At 39.0% G+C, this 23,661-nt stretch overlaps 1 protein-coding gene and 1 pseudogene across 1 annotated transcript; both read left to right on the top strand.

Annotated features, from left to right (window-relative positions):
* Nucleotides 1-15,805: 15,805 nt before the first annotated feature.
* LOC111751786 (oligosaccharyltransferase complex subunit OSTC-like) lies at nt 15,806-16,425 on the top strand (annotated as a pseudogene).
* Nucleotides 16,426-22,738: 6,313 nt separating this feature from the next.
* Nucleotides 22,739-23,427, top strand: LOC100668691 (olfactory receptor 1C1-like). The gene has a single exon (XM_023553111.2). The coding sequence runs from the start codon at nt 22,801-22,803 to the stop codon at nt 23,425-23,427; it is 627 nt and encodes a 208-aa protein (XP_023408879.1). The 5' UTR covers nt 22,739-22,800.
* Nucleotides 23,428-23,661: the final 234 nt, after the last annotated feature.

The raw sequence follows: 23,661 nt of genomic DNA, 5'->3' as shown, positions 1-23,661 counted from the left end.
GAACTGCAAGTAGTCCAGGCACCCAGAAACTTCAGTTCTCTTTGGATAGGCCAAAGGCCAATGTGCTGGGTTTAAGCAACTGGTGGGTTTTAGGGCTACACTCAGACCCCTCCAACACGTGTGGTACTGCCACTGTAAAGGAATTGTCTTTATGAGCAGAAACTATCAGCCTCACCAGGATTGTTCTTCCTCAGAAAATTGCAAGAAAAGAAGCTTAAAAGTACAAGACCCAATACTCCCTGGCAGTTCAAAAATAAGAGCAGCCCCTGGAGACCAGATGGCTGGCATTTAAGCCCCGTCTGACATATGGAGACTGTAGTTCTTTAGAGCCCAGCTCTGGGCTTCTACTCAGAGGCCCGTTTGAATAAGATACTCCTGAGGCCCTGCATGAACTACTTGACTAGTCCATGAGTTCTTGTGGATTCTATATCACCAAAAGCAATCCCATTACCAGCTAGAATATACCCACACTTTGCACATCTTGGCCCAGAGACTTCCAAACACTATTCAGACAACAGCAGCAGCACGCAACTTCAGAGATCAGAGAAGCCCCAGAGTAGACTCAGCCACAAACCCCACCAGCCATTCTGCAATAAGGTTCATGAGCTTCATTTCCACGCTAACCTCCAACAGTTCGTTTGGCTTTAGCACTGCCCCACCTATCCCGCCCCCACCGGAAGCCTGCCTTATATTTAGAGCCCCAGATAGGCAACAACAGGGTATTACCCAACCAACCATGGTCCAAGTTTTAACAGCTCTTTGCCTTTGGAAACTCAACAGGCATGGCCACAACCCAAACACCTACGCCAACTCTGTTCCTGACAAAATTCCCAAGCAGTACTCAGTGAGATCTTGGTGGTTTGGAAATCACATCACCCTCCTTTGTAGCCCCTATCAGTGCCCAGTCCAGCCGTCCTTTACATCAGTGTCTGGACCACCTCTGGATTTGGAGAAACCTTGAACATAGGAACATTTAAAACCCCTGGTCATGGGGTTTAGAGGTCCAGTGATTGCATCCTGCTCTGATGGAAGAAGGTCTTTCACAATGTCCTTTCATTTTCAATTGGGTTGAGAGTCATACCAGGGACTCAGGTCCAAAGATAGCAACCATGGAAAAACTAGTCTGAGTTTACCATGCTCCCCACCACAACCTGGGCCTGAAATCTGCTGGGAAATGCCATTTCCTCGTATTTGTTGAGAAAACCCACACGTTTTCTGGTTTCAGCCACTAAGGAGGTGGTTGTATTTCTGTGTTCTTTCTTCTCATTCTTAGGAATCTGGACCTCCTAGTGAGGGAAACATGATGAACCTGTTAAAACCATTTTTATACGGAACAAGGATAAAATAGTTTTTTTTCAGGGATAGAAATTTTTTTAGAAAATTATGCGGAAAAAACTTAAAAATATAATTTTCCCAAAACGCCAAGAGCCAAACCATTGCTGTTGAGTTGATTCCAACCCACAGCGACCTGATAGGACAGAGTAGAACTGCCCCACAGGATATGCAAGGAGCAGCTTATGGATTCAAACTGCCGACCTTTTGGTTAGCAGCTTAGCTCTTAACCATTCCACAACCAGGGCTCCAAAATAAAGGATGTCTAATTAAGCCACCGAATAATTACCTGGATAATAAAGAACGTTTCTATCTTTGTCAAAAATCAATTGACTCAACATTTGAAAAGTTGTCAATTCTTTTATCAGCTTTAATTGAACCTTGAGATATAAGTGACCATGTCCAATTCACACTGTGGATAAACTTTTCTTAAAGGATTCCCAAATGTATGAAGAAAGGTTAATTCTGTCCTAGAGAAAATTTCTGACACTGTTTTGAAGTACAGAGAGGTTTATTAAGGGTTTAAAGAACAACTCAAATAGGGAACTATGAGTCCCACCAAAGTGAAACCATGGAGTCCTAGGCACAATAATTACACAAACATTTCATAGGGTTCAGACAAAGAACAGGGTTTAGAATATATTGATTGGGTTTCAGGCAATTAGGGAAGTCAGAGGCTCTGTGATTGGATTAAAGGATATACATGCGGACAGTTGGGTCAGCAGACCAATGACAAGATAATGTCAGGACAGGAATTGTTCCCATAATTAGACAGCAAACAGGTTTGCTAGGTATCGATAATCTTAAGACATAGCTTTCCTGAGATTGTATAGTGTAAGCATCTCACAAAAGAGAGGGTTAAATGAAGTGTGGAATTTGCTAAAGTTGGATGCATGCGTATGGGGGGATCCAGGGGTTAGTTACAAGAGTTAATTATAGGAGTTTGCACAGGCACAAAGATTTACAATCATAGTTACAAGATGCTTACAATACACATTTTACAGAATAGGTTGTTAAAACGCCATGTTTGATGTAAATATTTCTTAGCAAGCCCTGATGTTGCCAAGGACCTTTCCTTAATACATTGTTGCTACAGTGTTATTATGAAAGAAATAATTCTTAAGGCCCTTTTGCACAGACAGATTTGTCAAGACTCTTTCCTTAGGGTGCATTCATTTCACCTTTCATCTTGACTCCAGAGAAAACCTCCCCATTAGTAACCAACACTTGTTAGGCAGGTAAGATTCCTGGAAGTTAGCCTTTTCTAACTTCAGCTTTTGATATTGCTTATTGTAGCTGAAATATGGATTTTTACTTGATACATTTTAATCTGGTCAAAAAGGCTTACTGGAAAATTTCTCTTTTACAATTCACAGACTAAAAATCAAACTCATGATGTAGATAATTTTTAATCTTTTAAGTCTGTCAAAGAGTAATCTCAAAGAAAACATGGAAAAGTAGATTTTATTATGATTGACAGGTTTTCAGCTATGTTAGATTAAAAATCCAGGTCCGTCAGAATTTAAAAACAAGAAACTGGTGTTTCTCTTTTTTCTTCATTCCCCTGTATGATAATATGTTGCTGTCTAGTCGATTCGGACTCATAGTGACCATTTAGGATAGAGTAGAACTGGCCAGTATGGCTTCCAAGGAACAGCTGGTGGATTCAAACTGGTGACCTTTTGGTTAGCAGCTGTAGCTCTTAACCATTGTGCCACCAGGGCTCCCACTGTATGAAAAGTATGAGACGTACTAAAAATATTTGTGCTTAGGTTTTTTTTTTTTTTTTTGGAAGCCAACTCTATGAAAGTTGTCATGGATACTCTTGCTATGAATCATCACCAGTTTATAAAAAAAAAATTTTTTTTTTTTTATAGCGCCACCCAAAATGAAAGAAAAAAAAACCCAGACCCATTGCCTTCTAGTTGATTCTGGCTCATAGCGACCATAAAGGACAGAGTACAACTGCCTCATAGGGTTTGCAAGGAGTGCCTGGTGGATATGAACTGCCAACCTTTTGGTTAGCAACCAAACTCTTACCCACTGTGCCACCAGGGCTCCTTTGGCTATAAAATCTAGAAACAATTTTTTAAAGAATGCTTAGCTGATATTAATAAACTTAGAGATGATTTCCAATTCATACAATACCCCTTTGGTTTTGATATTAATATACTGAGTGACACAAAGTTAGTGAATTTGTTTAATATGGACTGACGTAGTTTTGAAGCATATGCCTTTTTTCACAATGAAATCTCATTAATAATTTCATTTTGATTGCATGATGAAATAGTGATGGTTTTGGTATACTAAGTAATATAATATATTATTAAAATTAATGTCGTCAACAGATGAATGGTTAAAAACATGTAGTACATGCATACAATGGCATACCACACAGTGATAAAGAATGATGAGCTCACAAAACATCTTGCAATACAGATGAATCTGGAAGACATTACGCTGAGTGAAATAAGTAATCATGAAAGAAAAAATATTGTTTGATCTTGCTTTTATAAAAAGAGAAGAATAGGCATATATACAGAGACAAATGTTCATTGGTGGCTTCCAGAGGTAGGGAGGGGAAAGAGGAATCATTATTTAAACAGTACACTTTTTATTTTTACTGTTGGGGAAGGTAACATCGAAAGTAGGTGAAGCATGCACAGTTTGACCAAAGTAAATGATGCCACTAAGTTGTACACCCCCCAAAAAAAGGATGTTTTGGTAAATGCTATGGCATGTATAATCTTGAAACAACAGCAACTACCAAAAATTAAATGTGTGTATGTGTATATGTGCGTATATGTGTATATTATGTATATTAGTGTATATATACATACAGTAGCTAAAGCAAACTGAGGAAATGATGAAGTAAAACAGCTGAATAGAAAATTTCAAGGGGTGGCTGTAGAAGCCAAAATAAAGCATTATAATTAAATGTGCTAAGACCTGGAGTTAGAAAACCAAAAGGGAAGAACACACTCTGTATATCTCAAGAACTGAAGAAAAAATTCAAGCCAAGAGTTGCAATATTGAAGGTTTCTACATAATTTGGATATATTATCAGGAAGGACCAGTCCCTGGAGAAGGACTTCATGCTTGGTAAAGTAGAGGGTCAGTGAAAAAGAGGAAAACCTTCAACAAGATTAACACAGTGGCTGCAACAATGGACTCAAACATTGCAAAGATTATGAGGATGGTACAGGACTGGGCAGTGTTTTGGTTTGTTGTACATGGGGTTGTTATGGTTCGGAAGTGACTCAGTGGCATCTAACAGCAACAACAACACAGAGTCACTCTAAAAAATAAAATACCTAGGAATAAACCTAACCATAGGTGTAAAGAACCTACAAAATAAAAACTATAAAACACTGCTGCAAGAGACGAAATCAGAACTAAATAAATAGACATTCCATACTCACTGACTGGAAGACTTAATACTGTAAAAAAGTCAATAAGACCCAAAATAATATATAGATTCAATGCAATTCCTATAAAAATGTAAACAGAATTTTTCTACAAAAATGGAAAAAATAATCCTGAACTTTTTATGGAAAGGCAAGTGGCCAAAGTAGCTAATACAATTTTGAAGAAGAACAAAGTAAGGGGGCTTGGGCAGACATGGTTCTAACAGCACGCTGTCCATTTTACCACTTTTGTGTGTTCTGTAATATTCCTTGGACTCTGACAGACATGGCTCTAGCATCATGTTTGTCCATTTCCCACTTTGGCCTCTTTGAACGTATGCCGAACAAAACCTTTCTTTTTTGCTTTTCTAAACTGTGTGATGTTTTAACCCTAGAACAGATAATGGTGTAGTCATTGCAGGAAGTTCTGAAGCTATGAATTCAGTTGAAATGGAGGAGATCTGAACTGTGGAGCAGAAGCTGGCAAAGAAAGGCCTATCTTCTGGACTCACATGCTCTCACTCCACATTCCTTTGACATCGACGAGTTTAAGTGTTCTTGGAAAATGAGTCTTTGTTTACTCTTTTTGTCCTCTTTCTCATATTTTCTCAAGTTTTGTTCAGCATATTTGTTTGGAAAACTGGTTTATTGATCAAGGAAAATCGTTCTTAGATTATTGCTTGATCTTTTGGTTAGTAACTCTCTTGGTGAACTGCAGTTTCGTGTCCAGATTCAGGCGTTTGGAACATTAAAGATGTAATTCTATTTTCAAAGAGCTCTGGGTCACTATAAGCTGCAAAATTCGAGCACAGGTTACCAGTAAAAGCCATTAGGGTGGTCCCCTGCACTCATTACAAACACTAAAGACTATCATGACAGGATAAGATTGTCGTGAGACAGGTTGCCTGCCACCCGCAAGCAAACTCTTGTGCTACAAAGGTACACATTGGTCCAAGCAAAACACTGTCCAATCCCTGCAGCATTCCTCATTAGGGTTCTTTTTGTGACTTGAAGAAAATCTGGAAAATAGTACTCTGTTTTGCCAAATTTGCAGAAGTAAGTGGCAGCTTCTGACGTATTTTATGAAATTTTCAGGGGGTGGTGGTAGCTCTGTACCTGTTTTAAGATAGTTTCTCAATAAGAATCATGATGTTAAAATTAAAATCAACAGCTATTTTAAAATACTTTCAAATTGGAGGAACTAGTTCTGTTGTACACACGGTTGCTATGAGTTGAAATTGACTCAAGGGCACCTAACAACAACAGCAACAAGTACAATTAAGGTCTAAAATAAAAGACCAGGTCCAAAATGAATTAAGTTCGAAAAGGAGGGAAACCAAAAACTTGAATGAAGTTCAAAAAGAATCAATTAAGTTCAAAATGAAGGGGAAAAAAACTTGGTGTTAATGAGCCTGAATTTCCCCCTTGCTACTGAGACTCATATTAAAAAACACTATAACTCATTGGCTTATATTAAAAAAACAGTGTAAACTGGATATACTAGAAGTAATTTAGAATCTCAATGACCACTTTGAGAAAATGAGCTTTCATTTGTGTTGTCTTTCTCTCTTTGGGGAACTTTTGCTTGATGCTCAGGTATTATCAAAAGGTCTAGCACTAATCCACCTGAGACTCTGACAAGTTAATAAGTTTTATCTAGAACCTATTTTTTTTCTGTTGAATTGAGTGGATCTTATCAAAAAATTGCTAAATTCACTTTAAGAAACTAGTATCCCCATATCCATTTTTTGTGAGGTATTGTTTGGTGACTTTATGTGGTCTCAGTCTCATTTTGTCCTGGGAGCTTGTTTCCAGTCTAGAGCATTGTGTTTGAGTTTCTGTCTTGTATCAGATTGGAGGCTATGGCTGACAGCTTCTGGTATTGCAAGGCTGTCTTAGAACCTCAGTTCTTTCCCCAGCCAAGAAAAACTGTGTCAGGAGGCAGGGCCAAAATGGCGGACTAGTCAGACACTTCTTGCGGTCCCTCTTACAAAAAAGACACACACACAAAAGTGAATTGATTATATATGATAATCTAGGAGCCCTGAGCATGAAAAGCAAAGTTGAGGAATCAGACTGAGCACCAGGGGGAAGGAAGAGATGGTTTAGAGGCAGCAAGAAGTTGCCAGACCTGACTCAGCAGGAACCAGCATCCTGCAGGCTGTGATTGGCTGGCACCAGCAGTGAGGCAAGCAGTGTCACTTGGGCTGTGTTTTTCAAATTAGGAGAGACAGAGCAGCAGAGAGTCTACTCAACCCTCCAGAATCATTGAAAAATGGTGCTCTATCTATGGGGCAGTTCTACTCCCTCCTATAGTGTTGCTATGAGTCAGAATCAACTCGAGGGCACTGGGTTGGTTTTGGGATCAGCAACAGATAAGTACATGCAGCTAACCTACCACACAGAATAAAAAAAAAACACCCTTTGGGTAAAACCTCTCTCACTTATCTGCCCCCTTCCTGCTCTGCACTGGGTCCGAGCTGCCTTCATAGATTGCCACATCCCCTGGGCTGAACGTAGGATCCATCACATTCATTGAGCTGTTCTCCTGGCCTTGTAGAGGGAACAAATTAACAAAGAGGGAAAAAAATAATCTGTTATCTCCCCTAAGCTGGGAACTTGGAGCAGAAACATCTCCTTTGCCTAAGCACAGGTATAAGGGGCCCACAGACTTTGAATACCTTTCACCCCTAAATAGACCTGTGTGGGCCCATTTCAATAACATAGGCCCTCATTAGCACAGTATAACAGGGTATATACCTGAAGTCTAACTTCCATTTTTTCAGCTACATGGTGGAGAGGTAGGTTCATGACATTTGATGGCACTCAGCCTATTAAGCAGGGTCCTCACATTCCCACATTAGGGGCCTGAGGACTGATGCCTCCACACATGCCACCTTCAGACCCACAACAGTAGTCCAAAGATAAGTGGTGCATGCCAGTCCTTACAGTCAACAACATTGGGTGCCCACAATCAGGCTACAAAATCCACCCCCCTAGGCATTCTGGGAAAGAAGGACATGCTTTCATTACAGACACTCAGAGGTGATTGTCAGCCCCCTGCCTTGCTGAGCATGTGACCCCCTACTATAGCAAGATATCTGTGCTTACACTAACCACCTCTGCCCATCCAGGACTGCAGGTGAAAGCCTGCACCACTCACATGGTGACAAACTATCTGGACACCTGAGCTGAATCAATACAAGAAAATGACGGGACTCCTGGGCTTACATGCCTAGTAAAAGCTCTAACCACCTGGTGACAGGATGCTAGAATTTCAAAGGTACCAATGATCAAACTAGCCCACACGAATAGCAAATAACAAAACAAGAAGCTGGGATACGGTAAGCAAACCTAAAATAAATAAATAAATTATGGATGGCTCAGATAAAACAGTCAATATCAAATCACATAAAGAGGAAGACCACAATGGCTTCAGCAAGCTACCAAAACAAAGAATCAAGAAATCTTGTGGATGAAGATAACTTCTTGGAACTATCAGAGGTAGAATACAAAAGATTAGTACAGAGAACTCTTCAAAGTTCAGAAAGGAGATCAGGCAAAAAGCAGAGCATGCCAAGGAGCACACAGACAAACAACAGAGGAACTTAAGAAGATTAAAGAAGAGCATAATGACAAATTTAAAGGCTGCAAGAATCCAGGGAGAAAAAACAAACAGAAAACCAGAAGATTAACGATAAATTTCAGAATTTGACAACTCAGTAGAAAGTTATAGGATCAGAATTGAGACAATGGAAGTCAGAATTAGTGGGTCTGAAGATAAAGCACTTGACACCAATATATTTGAGGAAAACTGAGATAAAAGAATTTTAAAAATGAAGAAACCATAAGAGTTATGTGGGACTCTATCAAGAGGAATACCAAAACAATGGAGGATAACAGAAAATACAGAGAGAATTGTTGAAGATTTGTTGGCAGAAAACTTCCCTGGTATTGTGAAAGATGCTCATCAAATCCCACACAGGGTAGATCTCGAAAGAAAGTCACCAAGATATGTTATAATCATACTTGCCAAAACCAAATATAAAGAGAGAATTTTAAGAGGGGCTGGGTATAAACAAAAAGGCACCTACAAAGAAAGGTCAATAAGACTAAGTTCGGACTACTCAGCAGAAACTATACAGGCAAGAAGGCAATGGGATGACATACATAAAGCCTTGAAGGAAAAAAAAAATATTAGCCTGTCTCTCAAAGATGATGGTGAAGTTAGGACATTTCCAGATAAACAGAAGTTTAGGGAATTTGCAAAAACCAAACCAAAACTACTAGAAATACTGAAGGAAGTTCCCTGGCTAGAAAATCAATAGCATCAGATATCAACTTAATACTAGAACATAGGACAGTGTGACCAGATATCAACCTAGATAGGGGAATCACAAAAATAAATCAAGATAAAATCATGCTCAAAACACAGAAACACTGATGTCATTATGTAAAAGATGACAAAATTAAATCAATAAAGAAGGACTAAAAAATGTAGATCCTTCACATGGAGAGAAAGTCAAGATAATATAAAGAATTAAAAGTTTGATTTAAAGTTAGAAAAAATAGGGGTAAATATTAAGGTAACCACAAAGGGGACTAACAATCCTACACATCAAAATAAAATACAAGAAAAACATCAAGACTCAGCTAGAACAAAATCAACAACAATGAATAAGAGGAAGAGACAATATATAAAGAAAAACCACTCAACAGAAAAAAATTAAGTGGAACAAAGAAACTGTCAACAACACACACACAAAAATATCAAAATGATAGCACTAAACACATAACTATCCCTAATTATGATGAATGTAAATGGACTAAATATGCCAATAAAGAGATAGAAAGTGGCAGAATGGATAAAAAAACACAATCCATCTGTATGTCGCCTATAAGAGACACAACTTAGAATCAAAAACACAAACAAACTACAACTCAAAGGATGGAAAAAAAAATATCAAGCAAACAACATTCAAAAAGGGCAGGAGTGGCAATATTAATTTCTGACAAAATAGACTTTAAAGTTAAATCCACTGCAAAGGATGAGGAAGGGCACTATATAATAAAAAAAAGAGACAATATGCCAGGAGTATATAGCCATATTAAATATCTACACACCCAACGACAGCGCTTCAAGACACATAAAACAAACTCTAACAGTATTGAAAAGAGAGATAGACAGCTCCAAGATAACAGTAGGAGACTTCAACAGTGAAGTTTTCAGTGAAGGACAGAACATCTGGAAAGAAGCTCAGTAAAGACAGAGAAGAGCTAAATGCCACGATCAACCAATTTGACCTCATAGACATATAGAGAACACTCTGCCCAACAGCAGCCAAACATACTTTCTTTTCCAACATGTGTGGAACATTCTCTAGAATAGACCACATATTAGGTCATAAAGCAAGCATTAACAGAATCCAAAACATCAAAATATTACAAAGCTTCTTCTCTGACCATAAAACACCAAAAGTAGAAAACAGTAACAGAAGAAGCAGGGAAAAGAAATCACACACTTGGAAACTGAACAACACCCTGCTCAAAAATGACTGGGATGACTGGGTTATAGAATAAATGAAGGATGGAATAAAGAAATTCATAGAATCAAATGAGAATGAAAACACTACCAGAACTTTTGGGACGCAGCTAAAACAGCCCTCGAAGGTAAATTTATAGCAATCAATGCACACATCCAAAAAGAAGAAATGGTCAAAATCCAAGAATTATCCCTACAATTTGAACAAAGAGAGAGCAACAAAAGAAACCCTCAGGCACCAGAAGAAAGCAAATAATAACAATTAGAGCAGAATTAAATGAAATAGAGAAAAGAAAAACAATTGAGAGAGTTAACAAGACCAAATGCTGGGGGAGGTGGAGCCAATATGGCAGAGTAGCCTCACATTTCTGATGATTCCTCTTACAAAAAAGACATGAAAAAACAAGTGAAACTATTATGTATATGACAAGCTAGGAGACTTGGACATCAAAGGCAAAGTTAGGAAATCAGACTGAGCAGCAGAAGGAAGGAGAGACAGTTCAGAAGTGGTAGGCCTGACTTGGTGAGAACACTCAGGCATGATACCCTGGAGTGACTGCAGTGGGGCTGGAGGTAGTGTTCGGGACACGGTTTCCTCAGGGAGAGACAGTAAGTCACACAGTCTACTCACACCTCTGGAACCAGAGAAGAACAGCATTCTCAGCAAAAACTAAGTCCTTGTGTTTATTTTACCATGTCCCCAGTCCCCAAGCTGGCTTCAGTGGTCTTTGATTTCCCAGGGCCTGAGATAGGTCATGCTGCATGCCCTAAGCCATTCTCCTGGCCTTGGAGAAGGAACAACTTAACAATTAGGGGAAAAGATGATCTGCCAGCTCCACCAAGCTGTGGAGCTCAGGACAGAAGTGGCTCCTGTCTAGGCACAAACAGTTGGAGAACTTTGAATACCTTCCACCCCTGCCTGAACCAGTGTTGACTTATTTCAGGAGAATAGGCCTATCTTGGCAGACTGCAATGATGTACATGTTTGAGATCTGAATGCTACTGTTTCAGCTGTGCGGTGGAGAGGTGGGTTTTTTATGGTTGAAGCTGCTTTGCCTATTAAACAGGGCCCTCACTTGCCCACATCAGGGGCCTCAAGACTGGTGGCTCCACCCGCATTACCTAACCACCTGTGATGGGGTCCAAGGATACTTTGTGCCTCCCAGTCCTTACAACCAAAAGCATTGGGTGTCTGTGGTCCAGCTGCAGTACACATCCACCTGTGTGCTCTAGGGAACAGGGAAGTGCTTTCCTCATAGACACTCAGTGGATGGTTGTCAACTCCCTGCCTTGTTCAGAGTGTGACCCCTTGCTGCAACAAGATACCTGTGCCTACCCCAATCACCCCTGCCCCTCTAAGACTGTAGGACAAGCCTGTACCACACACTCGATGACCGACTACCTGGACACCTGAGCTGAATCCATACAAAAAAAAGCTAATGGGCTCCTAGGCTCATATACCTGGTAATAGCTCTGGCCATCTGGTGACAGGATATTACAGCTTCAAAAGCACAAATAATCAAGCTAGCTCACTCAAGCAGCCTATTTGGGCATATCAAAACAAAACAAAGCAAGCAGCTGAATATAGTAAGCAAATATAAAATAAATTAATACAATAACACAGATGGCTCAGAGACAACAGTCAATATCAAATTACATGAAGGTGCAGACCATGATTGCTTAAAAAAATTCTCAGAACGAAGAATCAAGGGATCTTTCGGATGAAGGCGTCTTCCTGGAATTACCGGATGCAGAATACAAAAGATTAATACACAGGAACTCTTCAAGAGATCAGGAAGAAGATCAGGCAAAATGCAGAACAAGCCAAGGAACACACATATAAAGCAGTTGAAGAAATTAAAGAGGTTATTCAAGAACATAATGAGAAAATTAATAGACTGCAAGAATCCAGAGAGAGAGAGCAATCACAAATTCAGAAGATTAACAACAAAATTACAGAATCAGTCAGCTCAATAGAAAGTCAGAGAAGAATTGAGGAAATGGAAGGCAGAATTAGTGAGATTGAAGATAAAACTATTGGCACCAATTCATGCTCCCTGGACCTTCTGTTAGCCCAAGACTGGAGCCATTCCCAAAGCCAACTCTTCAGACAGGGATTGGACTGGACTATAAGACAGAAAATGATACTGGTGAGGAGTGAGCTTGTTGGCTTAAGTAGGCACATGAGACTGTGAGCAACTCCTGTCTGGAGGTAAGATGAGAATGCAGCGGGGGACAGGAACTGGTTGATTGGACATAGGGAATACAGGGTGGAGAGTAGGAGTGTGCTGTTTTGTTACGTGGAGAGCAGCTAGGAGTACATAAAAAAAGCAAGGTGTATATAAATTTTTGTATGAGAGACTGACTTGATTTGTAAACTTTGACTTAAAAAAACTTTCACTTAACGCACAATAAAAAAAACGAATGAACAAAAAAACTGAAAAAATTCCAGGTATTGTTCGTTGTTAGGAGGATGCATTAAAAAAATAAAATAAAATAAACAGTGGTATGTCCATAGGCAGTAATACAGTTCAACTATAAAAAGGAAGAGCTCCCTTATTAGCAATTTTCTAATAACTTAATTGAGAACACTTCTTACACAGGCTTAATTATTTTAGGAAGGCACCAAACATCACCTTGCTGGGGTTCTGCATCATGAAGTTGGCTCATCAAAGGCTAAATTAACCATGTAAGCGATTCGTGTTTAGTTGCAATGTTTACAAACAAGGTAAAAATCCAATACTTGTTAGCAAATCAGTTTCATTAATGAAGAAGAAGAAAAAAAACACCTTGGGGAGGACCCTTGGGATGTTCCAAGGTCACCTCAAAAAGTGGGGAGCAAAATGTTGTCTTCCCATGAAATGACCCTGAGATCCATTCACAATATAAATCTCTGATTGTGAATAGGTAAAGGAATAGTTCCTGCTTCCCTTCCAGTAGGTAGAGATGAATGACATGTGCATTTACTAAAATTATCAGGAGCATCTTCACATCTTTTCTATTGGACTTCATCTCTAAAAATGTTGCATCATTTATTTTATCAAATCAAGACTTAACGTAACTTCTGAAATCTTTAGTTTCAAAAAGACATCCAAAGTGAGAGGTAGGAATAATCATCACTCATATGGAGTAACATCTAGATCAGAAAATGTCCTATGGAACTGATCATTTGTCTGCAATTCTGAGGCTTGGTCATGTCCTCACAAGGCAACTTCACACTCTGGATTACTGAGTCAACAGAGTTTAACATTTCCTTTCCTTTGTGGTCTGACCACCTGTAAGATTCTATGGTCCTTTGAGGCCTTTCCAAAATGCCTCAATTAAAGCAATAGGGGCCTGAGTATCCTTTTCTAAAAGTCCAATATAAAACACTACTTTAATAAATTTCCATTTGCTCTACTCTATGCAATTTATTTTCTTATCATGTTTTTCCTAGCAGACAGGGTTGTTAACTAATTGTCACAAGGTCCATGGTTCCCCATGGGAAATAACTCAGTCTTGATAAGAGCAATTGGTCTTCCCAGTAAAACTGGAAGATTGGTCTTATCATAAAACTTGAAATAGGCCCAAATGAAATGGAATGCATAAACATAGATATCCTAGGCATTAGTGAGCTGAAATGGACTGTTACTGGCCATTTTGAATCAGACAATCATATGGTGTGCTGTGCTGGAAATGAAAACTTGAAGAGGAATGGTGTTGCATTCATCATCAAAAAGAACATTTTAAAATCTTTCCTGAAGTACTATGCTGTCAGCAACAGGATAAGATCCATAGGCCTACAAGGAAGGCCAGTTAATACAACTATTATTCAGATTTATGCACCAGCCACTAAGGCCAAAGATGAAGAAATTGAAGATTCTTTTTCACCAACTTCTGCAGTCTGAAACTGATCAAACGTGCAATCAGGATACATTGAGAATCACTGGTGATTGGAATGGAGAAGTTGGAAGCAAAGCAGAAGGATTCGTAGTTGGAATATATGGTGTTGGTTATAGAAATGATGCCCGAGATTGCATGATAGGATTTTGCAAGACCAATGACTTTTTCTTCACAAACACCTTTATTCCACAACATAAACAGCGACTATACACATGGACCTTGCTGAATAGAATACACATGGACCTTGCTGAATAGAACACACAGGAATAAAATCAACTACATCTGTGGAAAAAGACAATGGAAAAGCTCAATATCACCAGTCAGAATAAGGCCAGGATCCAACTGTGAAAAAGATTATCAATTGCTCAGATACAAGTTCATATTGAAGCTGAAGAAAGTTAAAATAAGTCCACAGGAGCCAAAATACAACCTTGAATATATTCCACCTGAAATTAGAGACCATCTTAAGAATAGATTTGATGCATGGAACACTAATGACCGAAGACCAGACAAGTTGTGGAAAGACATCAAGGACATCACACATGAATAAAGCAAGAGGTCATTAAAAAGATAGGAAAGAAAGAAAAGACCAAAATAGAAGTCAGAAGAGACTCTGAAACTTGCTCTTGGAACGTCGAGTGGCTAAAGAAAACAGAAGAAATGATGAAATAAAAGAGCCGAACAGATTTCAAAGGGTAGCTAAAGAAGACAAAGTATTGTGATGACGTATGCAAAGACCTAGAGTTAGAAAACCAAAAGGGAAGAACACACTTGCCTTTTCTCAAGCTGAAAAAACTGAAGAAAAAATTCAAGCCACAAGTTTCAATATTGAAGGACTTTACAGGGAAAATATTAAATGATTCAGGAAGCATCAAAAGAAGATGGAAGGAATATACAAGTCATTATGTGAAAAAGAATTGGTAAATATTCAACCATTTCAGGAGGTAGCATATGATCAGGAACTGATGGCACTGAAGGAAGAGGTCCAAGCTAGCGAAAATTCATACAGTTCTTACTAGTTCCAAGGAATATTTCAAGTAATTTCTACATATTTTCTCATTTAATCCTCATAAAACCCTATGAAAGAGTGTATCTGTCAGAGTTGTCTAGGGTTCCACTCCACAGTCCCTGTGACTTCAAGCAACAGAGGTTTATTTTCACTCTAGACATACGTTCATAGTGAGCCAGAGGGGTGCTGGAGGGGAAGATTCCTCATCTTAGTCACTCAGGGACCCAGGCTATGATGGCAGCCATCTGTAACGTTGCTGTTCAACATGACAGAGGAAGGAGGTGCATGTGGAAGTCAAAATGCCATGGCAGTTTACCTAAATAAATGATTGGCTCATAAAATAAAGAATATTACTTTTGAGTACTGAGCTTAAAAAAAAAAAAAAATCTATTAAGAAACCAAATGGTCAACAATGACTCTAAAGGTGAGAAGCTAAGGGGACAGGAAAACTAGATTACTGGAAACAAAACAAAACAGAAATAACGAGAATGTTGACACATTGGGAAAAATGTAACCCATGTCACTGAACAATTTCTGTAGAAATAGTTAAATTGGAACATAATTTTCTGTGTAAACTTTCACAGAAAACAGAATAAAATATTACTTAGAAGTGCTGCATTTGCCACCACCAACATGGAGAGTTTGTACTGAGTGCTGTTCTTAGTGCTGGAATGCCCCAGTCTGAAACTGAAGAAGCTGACCTGGGTGCACATACAGTTGTCCATGATGGTGTACGCTCTGGTAGTGGTGTCTTACTTCCTTATCACTGGAGGAATAATTTATAACGTTATTGTGGAACCTCCAAATGTTGACGTTATGACTGATGAACATGGGCATCAAAGACCAGTAGCTTTCTTGACTACAGAGTAAATGGACAATACATTATGGAAGGACTTGCTTCCTGTTTACAATAGGGAAGGGGGTTAGGTTTCATAATTCTGGACCCATCCAGTGCACCAAATATCCCAAAACTCAATAGATTTCTTCTATTTATTGAATTTGTCTGTGCCCTATTGAACTTTTTTAGGGCTAGGATATTCATGAGAATGAAACTGCTGACCTATCTGATGGGTTAGGTTATGTACATAGATACTACAGTCCTCGATATACAGGTGGGTACTATTTTTCTTTTTATGGAGAACTAACAGTGATCATTATGGGGGTGGAACCGATAGGTTTTTCATGTTTTGGTTTTGGTTTTCCAATCACTCACACTCCCGAACAATATTATACTTTAAAAGAAAAAAAAAAATTCTAGAATCTTTATGGGCTTTCACATTTTTTTCTTGTATTCAAACATTTTACCATTTGTGTGCCTTCTCTTCAAAATAAGGAAGAAACAAATTCACAAACAAGAGAAAATTCATTAGGAGATGAATTCAGAACTCTGTATGCCCCCAGGGTGCGAAGCTCAAGGGAGGAAAACATGTCCTTGCTAAAGGCCTATATTTTTATATTATTTTAAAAAAAAAAGTAAATGCTCCCACTGTGATGTACTATCATTCTCTGAGGGAAGGAAAACATTTATCTATATCTCATTGTTCCCCTGTTTTTCACTTTCAACTTGACACTTAAATCAATGCACAAGCTGACTATGTTCTTATGAGTTAATATTCAAGGGGAAAGGGAACTGTAGGTTTCAAAAAAATCTCAAATAAGAAGGTATGTAGTCATATATATATATTAATTTTGGCTAAGAAATTACTAATGTGTAATTCTTTGAATTGTAGCACTAAATCCATTTTTAATAATGAAATGGTTAAATTTTTTTTTAATTAACTTTTATTAAGCTTCAAGTGAACATTTACAAATCCAATCAGTCTGTCACATGTAAGTTTACATACATCTTACTCCCTTCTCCCACTTGCTCTCCCCCTATTGAGTCAGCCCTTTCAGTCTCTCCTTTCGTGACAATTTTGCCATCTTCCCTCTCTCTCTATCTTCCCATCCCCCCTCCAGTCAAGAGTTGCCAACACACTCTCCAGTGTCCACCTGATTTAATTAGCTCACTCTTCATCAGCATCTCTCTCCCCCCCCGCTGACCAGTCCCTTTCATGTCTGATGAGTTGTCTTCGGGGATGGTTCCTGTCCTGTGCCAACAGAAGGTCTGGGGAGCATTGCCGCTGGGATTCCTCTAGTCGCAGTCAGACCATTAAGTATGGTCTTTTTATGAGAATTTGGGGTCTGCATCCCACTGATCTCCTGCTCCCTCAGGAGTTCTCTGTTGTGCTCCCTGACAGGGCAGACATCGATTGTGGCCAGGCACCAACTAGTTCTTCTGGTCTCAGGATGATGTAGGTCTCTGGTTCATGTGGCCCTTTCTGTCTCTTGGGCTCTTAGTTGTCGTGTGACCTTGGTGTTCTTCATTTTCCTTTGCTCCAAGTGGGCTGAGACCAATTGATGCATCTTAGATGGCCGCTTGTTAGCATTTAGGACCCCAGACGCCACATTTCAAAGTGGGATGCAGAATGTTTTCATAATAGAATTATTTTGCCAATTGACTTAGAAGTCCCCTCAAACCATGTTCCCCAGACCCCCGCCCCTGCTCCGCTGACCTTTGAAGCATTCATTTTATCCCGGAAACCTCTTTGCTTTTAGTCCAGTCCAGTTGGGCTGACCTTCCTCGTATTGAGTGTTTTCTTTCCCTTCACCCAAAGCAGTTCTTCTCTACTAATTGATCAATAAAAAACCCTCTCCCTCCCTCCCTCCCTCCCTCCCCCCTTCGTAATCACAAAAGTATGTGCTCTTCTCAGTTTTTTCTATTTCTCAAGATCTTATCATAGTGGTCTTATACAATATTTGTCCTTTTGCCTCTGACTCATTTCGCTCAGCATAATGCCTTCCAGATTCCTCCATGTTATGAAATGTTTCAGGGATTCGTCACTGTTCTTTATTGATGCGTAGTATTCCACTGTGTGAATATACCACAATTTATTTACCCATTCATCCATTGACTGGCACCTTGGTTGCTTCCAGCTTTTTGCTATTGTAAACAGAGCTGCAACAGACATGGGTGTGCATATATCTGTTTGTATGAAGGCTCTTGTATCTCTAGGGTATATTCCGAGGAGTGGGATTTCTAGGTTGTATGGTAGTTCTATTTCTAACTGTTTAAGATAACGCCAGATGGATTTCCAAAGTGGTTGTACCATTTCACATTCCCACCAGCAGTGTATGAGAGTTCCAATCTCTCCGCAGCCTCTCCAACATTTATTATTTTATGTTTTTTGGATGAATGTCAGCCTAGTTGGTGTGAGATGGAATCTCATCGTAGTTTTAATTTGCATTTCTCTAATGGCTAATGATCGGGAGCATTTTCTCATGTATCTGTTGGCTGCCTGAATATCTTCTTTAGTGAAATGTGTGTTCATCTCCTTTGCCCACTTCTTGAATGGGTTGTTTGTCTTTTTGTGGTTGAGTTTTGACAGAATCATGTAGATTTTAGAGATTAGGCGCTGGTCTGAGATGTCATAGCTGAAAATTCTTTCCCAATCTGTAGGTGGTCTTTTTACTCTTTTTGTGAAGTCTTTAGATGAGCATAGGTGTTGGATTTTTAGGAGCTCCCAGTTATCTGATTTTTCTTCATCATTTTTGGTAGTGTTTTGTATTCTGTTTATGCCCTGTATTAGGGCTCCTAGGGTTGTCCCTATTTTTTCTTCCATGATCTTTATCATTTTAGTCTTTATGTTTAGGTCTTTGATCCACTTGGAGTTAGTTTTTGTGCATGGTGTGAGGTATGGGTCCTGTTTCATTTTTTTGCAAATGGATATCCAGTTATGCCAGCACCATGAAATGGTTAAATATTTTAAGAGGAGACAGAAAAACAAAATAATCCTGGTGAATAAATAAAATTCTGGAAATAACATAATGTGCTATAAATAGGAACATATAGAAAACTTCTTTAAAAAAATCATGCATTTAATGCAGAAAATGAAGGATCAACACAAACAATTTTGCCAGAATTCTTCATTCATTTATTGTTTCCATAAAAACTATTTGGACCAACGGTGTGCAATTTATATGTCATATACAAAGGATTCAAAATAATAAATCCAAATTTTGCTCTCAAGATATCACTGGCAACAATGAAGCAGACAAGAAAAGAAAAGAAGCTACATTTTACTCCTGCTGTTGCTGAGTAATTAGGGGAACAAGAAGAACAGTATAACTGATTTTGTCTGCAGCGGAGGGAAGCCATCTTTAGAAGGATGCTTTTTATCTTTAGGGACATATATATAGCATATATAATGTTTCTTCTCAGTACAGGCTTCATCCTGACATACCTGAGGTTGGGCAAAAGGGGTGCAAAGAAGTTACATAAATTATATAAGGAACAGAAGAAGATGAATTTCATAGGGTTAATTAGGTTCAAGATGAGGCTGGAATTCAAAACTTAGTAAAACCAAATGCACTGTGTTTTGATTACCAGTATAGCTCAGGTATCTTAGCACAGAGAAAATAAACTGAACATGAGATAGACACAGAGTAAGACTTTGGAGGACAAAGAAGGGATGACAAATTACAAGGAGGAATGGAAATTGACAGAATTGGAAATGAAATGAAGCAGTCGACCTGACAGATTTTGACTAATGTGAGTAGAGTTTATGAAAATATTGAAGATAAGTAAAGGGAAATGAGAGAGTAAGAGTTAGGTATATAAGAAGCTCGAGTAACAGAGATGTTAACATTAAAGTTTTGGGAGATGAGGAAATTATAAATGATTAAGGAAATACACTCAGGACTTTGGAATATGTTTCTGAAATGAAACCTATGTACAGGTCATTGGAATTGAGAAGGTCAAGGAATGCTCTGAGAGGCATTGATTTTGTGTGAAGTTTGTGTGTGTATAAATTGGTGGTAGACATGGGGATAAAGAAGAAATCTTTGAGCCAAATGGCAACGTCTTCAAAAAAATGGGTAAAATTCCCCGGACTGTAAATGACAGAGTTGATAGAAAGAATCAGGAGGGAACACAATATCATGAATGGCAGAAGAATTCATTCCCAGAATGTGAGATCATCATAGTCAGGAAGCTGCTATGGCTGAGTATTTTTTCATCCTCACACTTTCATCCACAACCCAGTGACAAAAAATTAGGGTTTTAATCTGATTATTTTACAACTTTAAGAAGAGCAAGAGATTAACACAAAGTGCAGCTTACAAACTTTTCTTTTGAGAAAATTGTATCTACTTATATAACAACAGGATAACTACATTATTTAGTAATAATAAAAAAAGGGAGATGGCATACATCAGAAATAGTAAAATTTCATAGTGTCTATGAGAATTTGAAAATCTGATTACTATATTAAAAGGGTGGTTAGTAGTTCAAAATATTGTTGTTAGTTGCCATGGAGTTGATTTCAACGTATGGCAACTCCATGTATGCAGAGTAGAACTGCTCCATAGGGTTTTGAAGAGTGTGACCTTTCAGAAGCAGATGCCAGGTGTCTGGGTGAGTTTGAACTGCCAACCTTTCAGTTAGTAGTTAGGTATTTAACCATTTGCACCACCAGTTATGTACATTTATGCCAAATAATGAGAGAAGAATCAACAGGAAACAAAAGACATGGAATTTCATTCATTGTCCCACAGCCACCTTCCTAGATAACTTTGCTTGACAGTCCAGTGAAGGATTTCCGAAAAGCAAGACACCCAATAGAGGTTTTGATAGGTAAAGGAGAATACTGCTACCTCCTCTAGAGAAAACATGTATGAGCTGCTATGAAAAAGGGGCATGGAACCCAATTCATAAGTATTTGGCTCTGAAGAACTTCCTAGCTTAGCTAGAAACTGTATCAAGTGGTCAGCAAGAGATCAGAGGATAAATATTTAACTCCAGGAAGAGAATACTTGTGAATATCAGTGCAAAAAAAATGTACTCTTGCAAGAAAAAGGAAAAGAAAATAATGAGATCTGTCATCGGGGCTATAAATTTCAGATTGTGAAGAAAGTTATCCAATGAAAGTGAATCTTTCTAGTGGTTCAGAGTAAAAATTATGATTTCTAACATAACTTGAATTCACAAAATCAAATATCAATGGTTTGATTCCTCTGGACAAAAGAATGTAATTGGCAAAATAAAAAATTGTCCTTATTCAAAGAATGTGCATTTTGATTTGGAGAAAGAAATCATTTTTTCGTGAAAATACTTGAGATTGGTCTGACTATCCCATCTGTGTGAATATCCAAAAAGCATATAAAAAAATAGAGCCCCGCATAATAAAATCTGTTAAGAAAACATTCTGCATCCCACTTTGAAGAGTGGCATCTGGGGTCTTAAACGCTAGCAAGCATCCATCTAAGATGCATCAATTGGTCTCAACCCACCTGGATCAAAGGAAAATGAAGAACACAAAGGACACAAGGTGATTATGAGCCCAAGAAACAGAAAGAGACACATGAAACAGAAAGTACATCATCCTGAGACCAGAAGAACTCGATGGTGCCCAGCTACAACTGATGACTGCCCTGACAGGGAACACAACAGAGAACCCCTGAGGGAGCAGGAGAGCAGTGGGATGCAGACCCCAAATTCTCATAAAAAGACCACACTTAATGGTCTGACTGATACTAGAAGGACCCCGGTAGTTATGGCCCCCAGACCTTCTGTTGGCCCAGGGCAGGAACCATTCCCGAAGCCAACTCTTCAGACAAGGATTGGACTGGACAATGGGTTGGAGAGGGATGCTGGTGAGGAGTAAGCTTCTTGGATCAGGTGGACACTTGAGAGTATGTTGGCATCTCTTGCCTGGATAGGAGATGAGAGGGTGGAGGGGGTTAAAAGCTGGTGAAATAGACACGAAAAGAGAGAGTGGAGGGAGAGAGCCGGCTGTCTCATAAGAGGGAGAGTAATTGGGAGTGTGTAGCAAGGTGTATATAAATTTTTGTGTGAGAGACTGACTTAATTTGTAAACTTTCACTTAAAGCACTATAAAAATTATAAAATATATACATATATAAAGTCCTGACGGCACAATGGCTAAATGCTGGACTGCTAACATAAAACTGATGTTCTGAACTCACCCAGCAGCTCTGCAGGAGAAAAGATCTGGCAATCTACTCCTGTAAAGATTACAGTCTAGGAAACCTTATGGCACACTTCTACTCTGTCTTAAGGGTTCCTATGAGACAGAATTAACAGCACACAATAAACAACAGCCTATCATAAATACAAGATGTAATTGGAAAGCTTTCAAGCAAGCAGAGTCTGAAATGTGCTTCGTTATACACACACACACATCCTTGAGAATGAGATAGCTTGTACGATGTAATATTTTGCTTTTCTAGATTCATTGGGAAGATGGAAAGGGGAAATCTAACACTTATCGGTCCATTTGTCCTGGGACTCTCCAGCTCCGCAGAGCAGCAACACCTCCTGTCTGTACTGTTCCTCTGTATGTACTTAGTCACTGTGTCAAGGAACATACTCATTATCCTGGCCATTGCCTCTGACTCTCACCTCCACTTTCCTATGTATTTCTTTCTTAGCAACTTGGCCTTTGTTGACATCTATTTTTCTTCCAGTACAGTCCCCCAAATGATAGTGAATGGCTTGACTGGTGCAAAGACTATCTCTTTTTAAGGCTGCCTCACCAAGCTTTTTTTCCTTCATTTCTTTTGTGAATATGGATAGCCTCCTTCTCTGTGTGATGGCATATGATAGGTATGTGACAATATGCTACCCTTTACATTATACCACCCTAATGAATTCTCACCTCTGTGTCCAGCTGGTGGCTGGACTCTCAGTAGTTACCTATCTTTATGCTCTTCTACACACTGCCCTAATAGCATGTCTGTCCTTCTGTGCCTCCAACATCATCCCTTATTTCTTCTGTGATCTCAACTCACTCCTGCAGCTCTCTTGCTCTGATATCTCCTTCAGTGTGGTGGTCATTTTTACAGTGGGAAGTCTATTGGCTCTCACACCCCTTATCTGCATCCTCATATCTTATGGATTTATCTTCTCTACCATCCTGAGGATAACTTCTACTCAAGGGAAGCAGAGAGCTTTTTCCACCTGTGGCTACCACCTGTCGGTGGTCGTGCTGTCCTATGGCACAGCCAGTACTTTTTCCTTCAGCCTCAGCCCCTTCTCTTTTCATATCCCTGAGAGGGACACTCTGTCAGCCATCATATATACCATGGTGACTACGCTGCTGAATCCTTTCATCTACAGTCTAAGGAATAAGGATATGAAGAGAGCACTTCAGAAAATATTTTGTAAGGGCAGAGTCTTCTTTCAAAAATCATGAACTCCCAGGCTGAATTAAGCCAATGAGTTTGGTGATAAAATAAAATGTATTCCTAGGGAACATAAGAGTTATTAAATGCATCCTTAATGTTGGAATGCATGTTATTCATTTTATCTGGACATAACACTTAATTGTTTGATTAAAAATATGAGATTTTAAGACCTGTTTCTTATATAGGGAAGTGACTCAAGGAAGCCACATGGTGTGAATACAGTCCACAGATTGTAAGTGTCT

Source organism: Loxodonta africana, chromosome 2 (genome assembly GCF_030014295.1).
Source record: "Loxodonta africana isolate mLoxAfr1 chromosome 2, mLoxAfr1.hap2, whole genome shotgun sequence".
In the NCBI taxonomy this organism is placed as follows: domain Eukaryota; kingdom Metazoa; phylum Chordata; class Mammalia; order Proboscidea; family Elephantidae; genus Loxodonta; species Loxodonta africana.
The sequence above is the reverse complement of the archived record's forward strand: the minus strand, read 5'-3'. Positions and strand labels throughout refer to the sequence as shown.

Excerpts from the sequence above, each read along its gene's own strand:
- LOC100668691 (XM_023553111.2), top strand. The coding sequence starts at position 22,801 with ATGGATAGCCTCCTTCTCTGTGTGATGGCATATGATAGGTATGTGACA.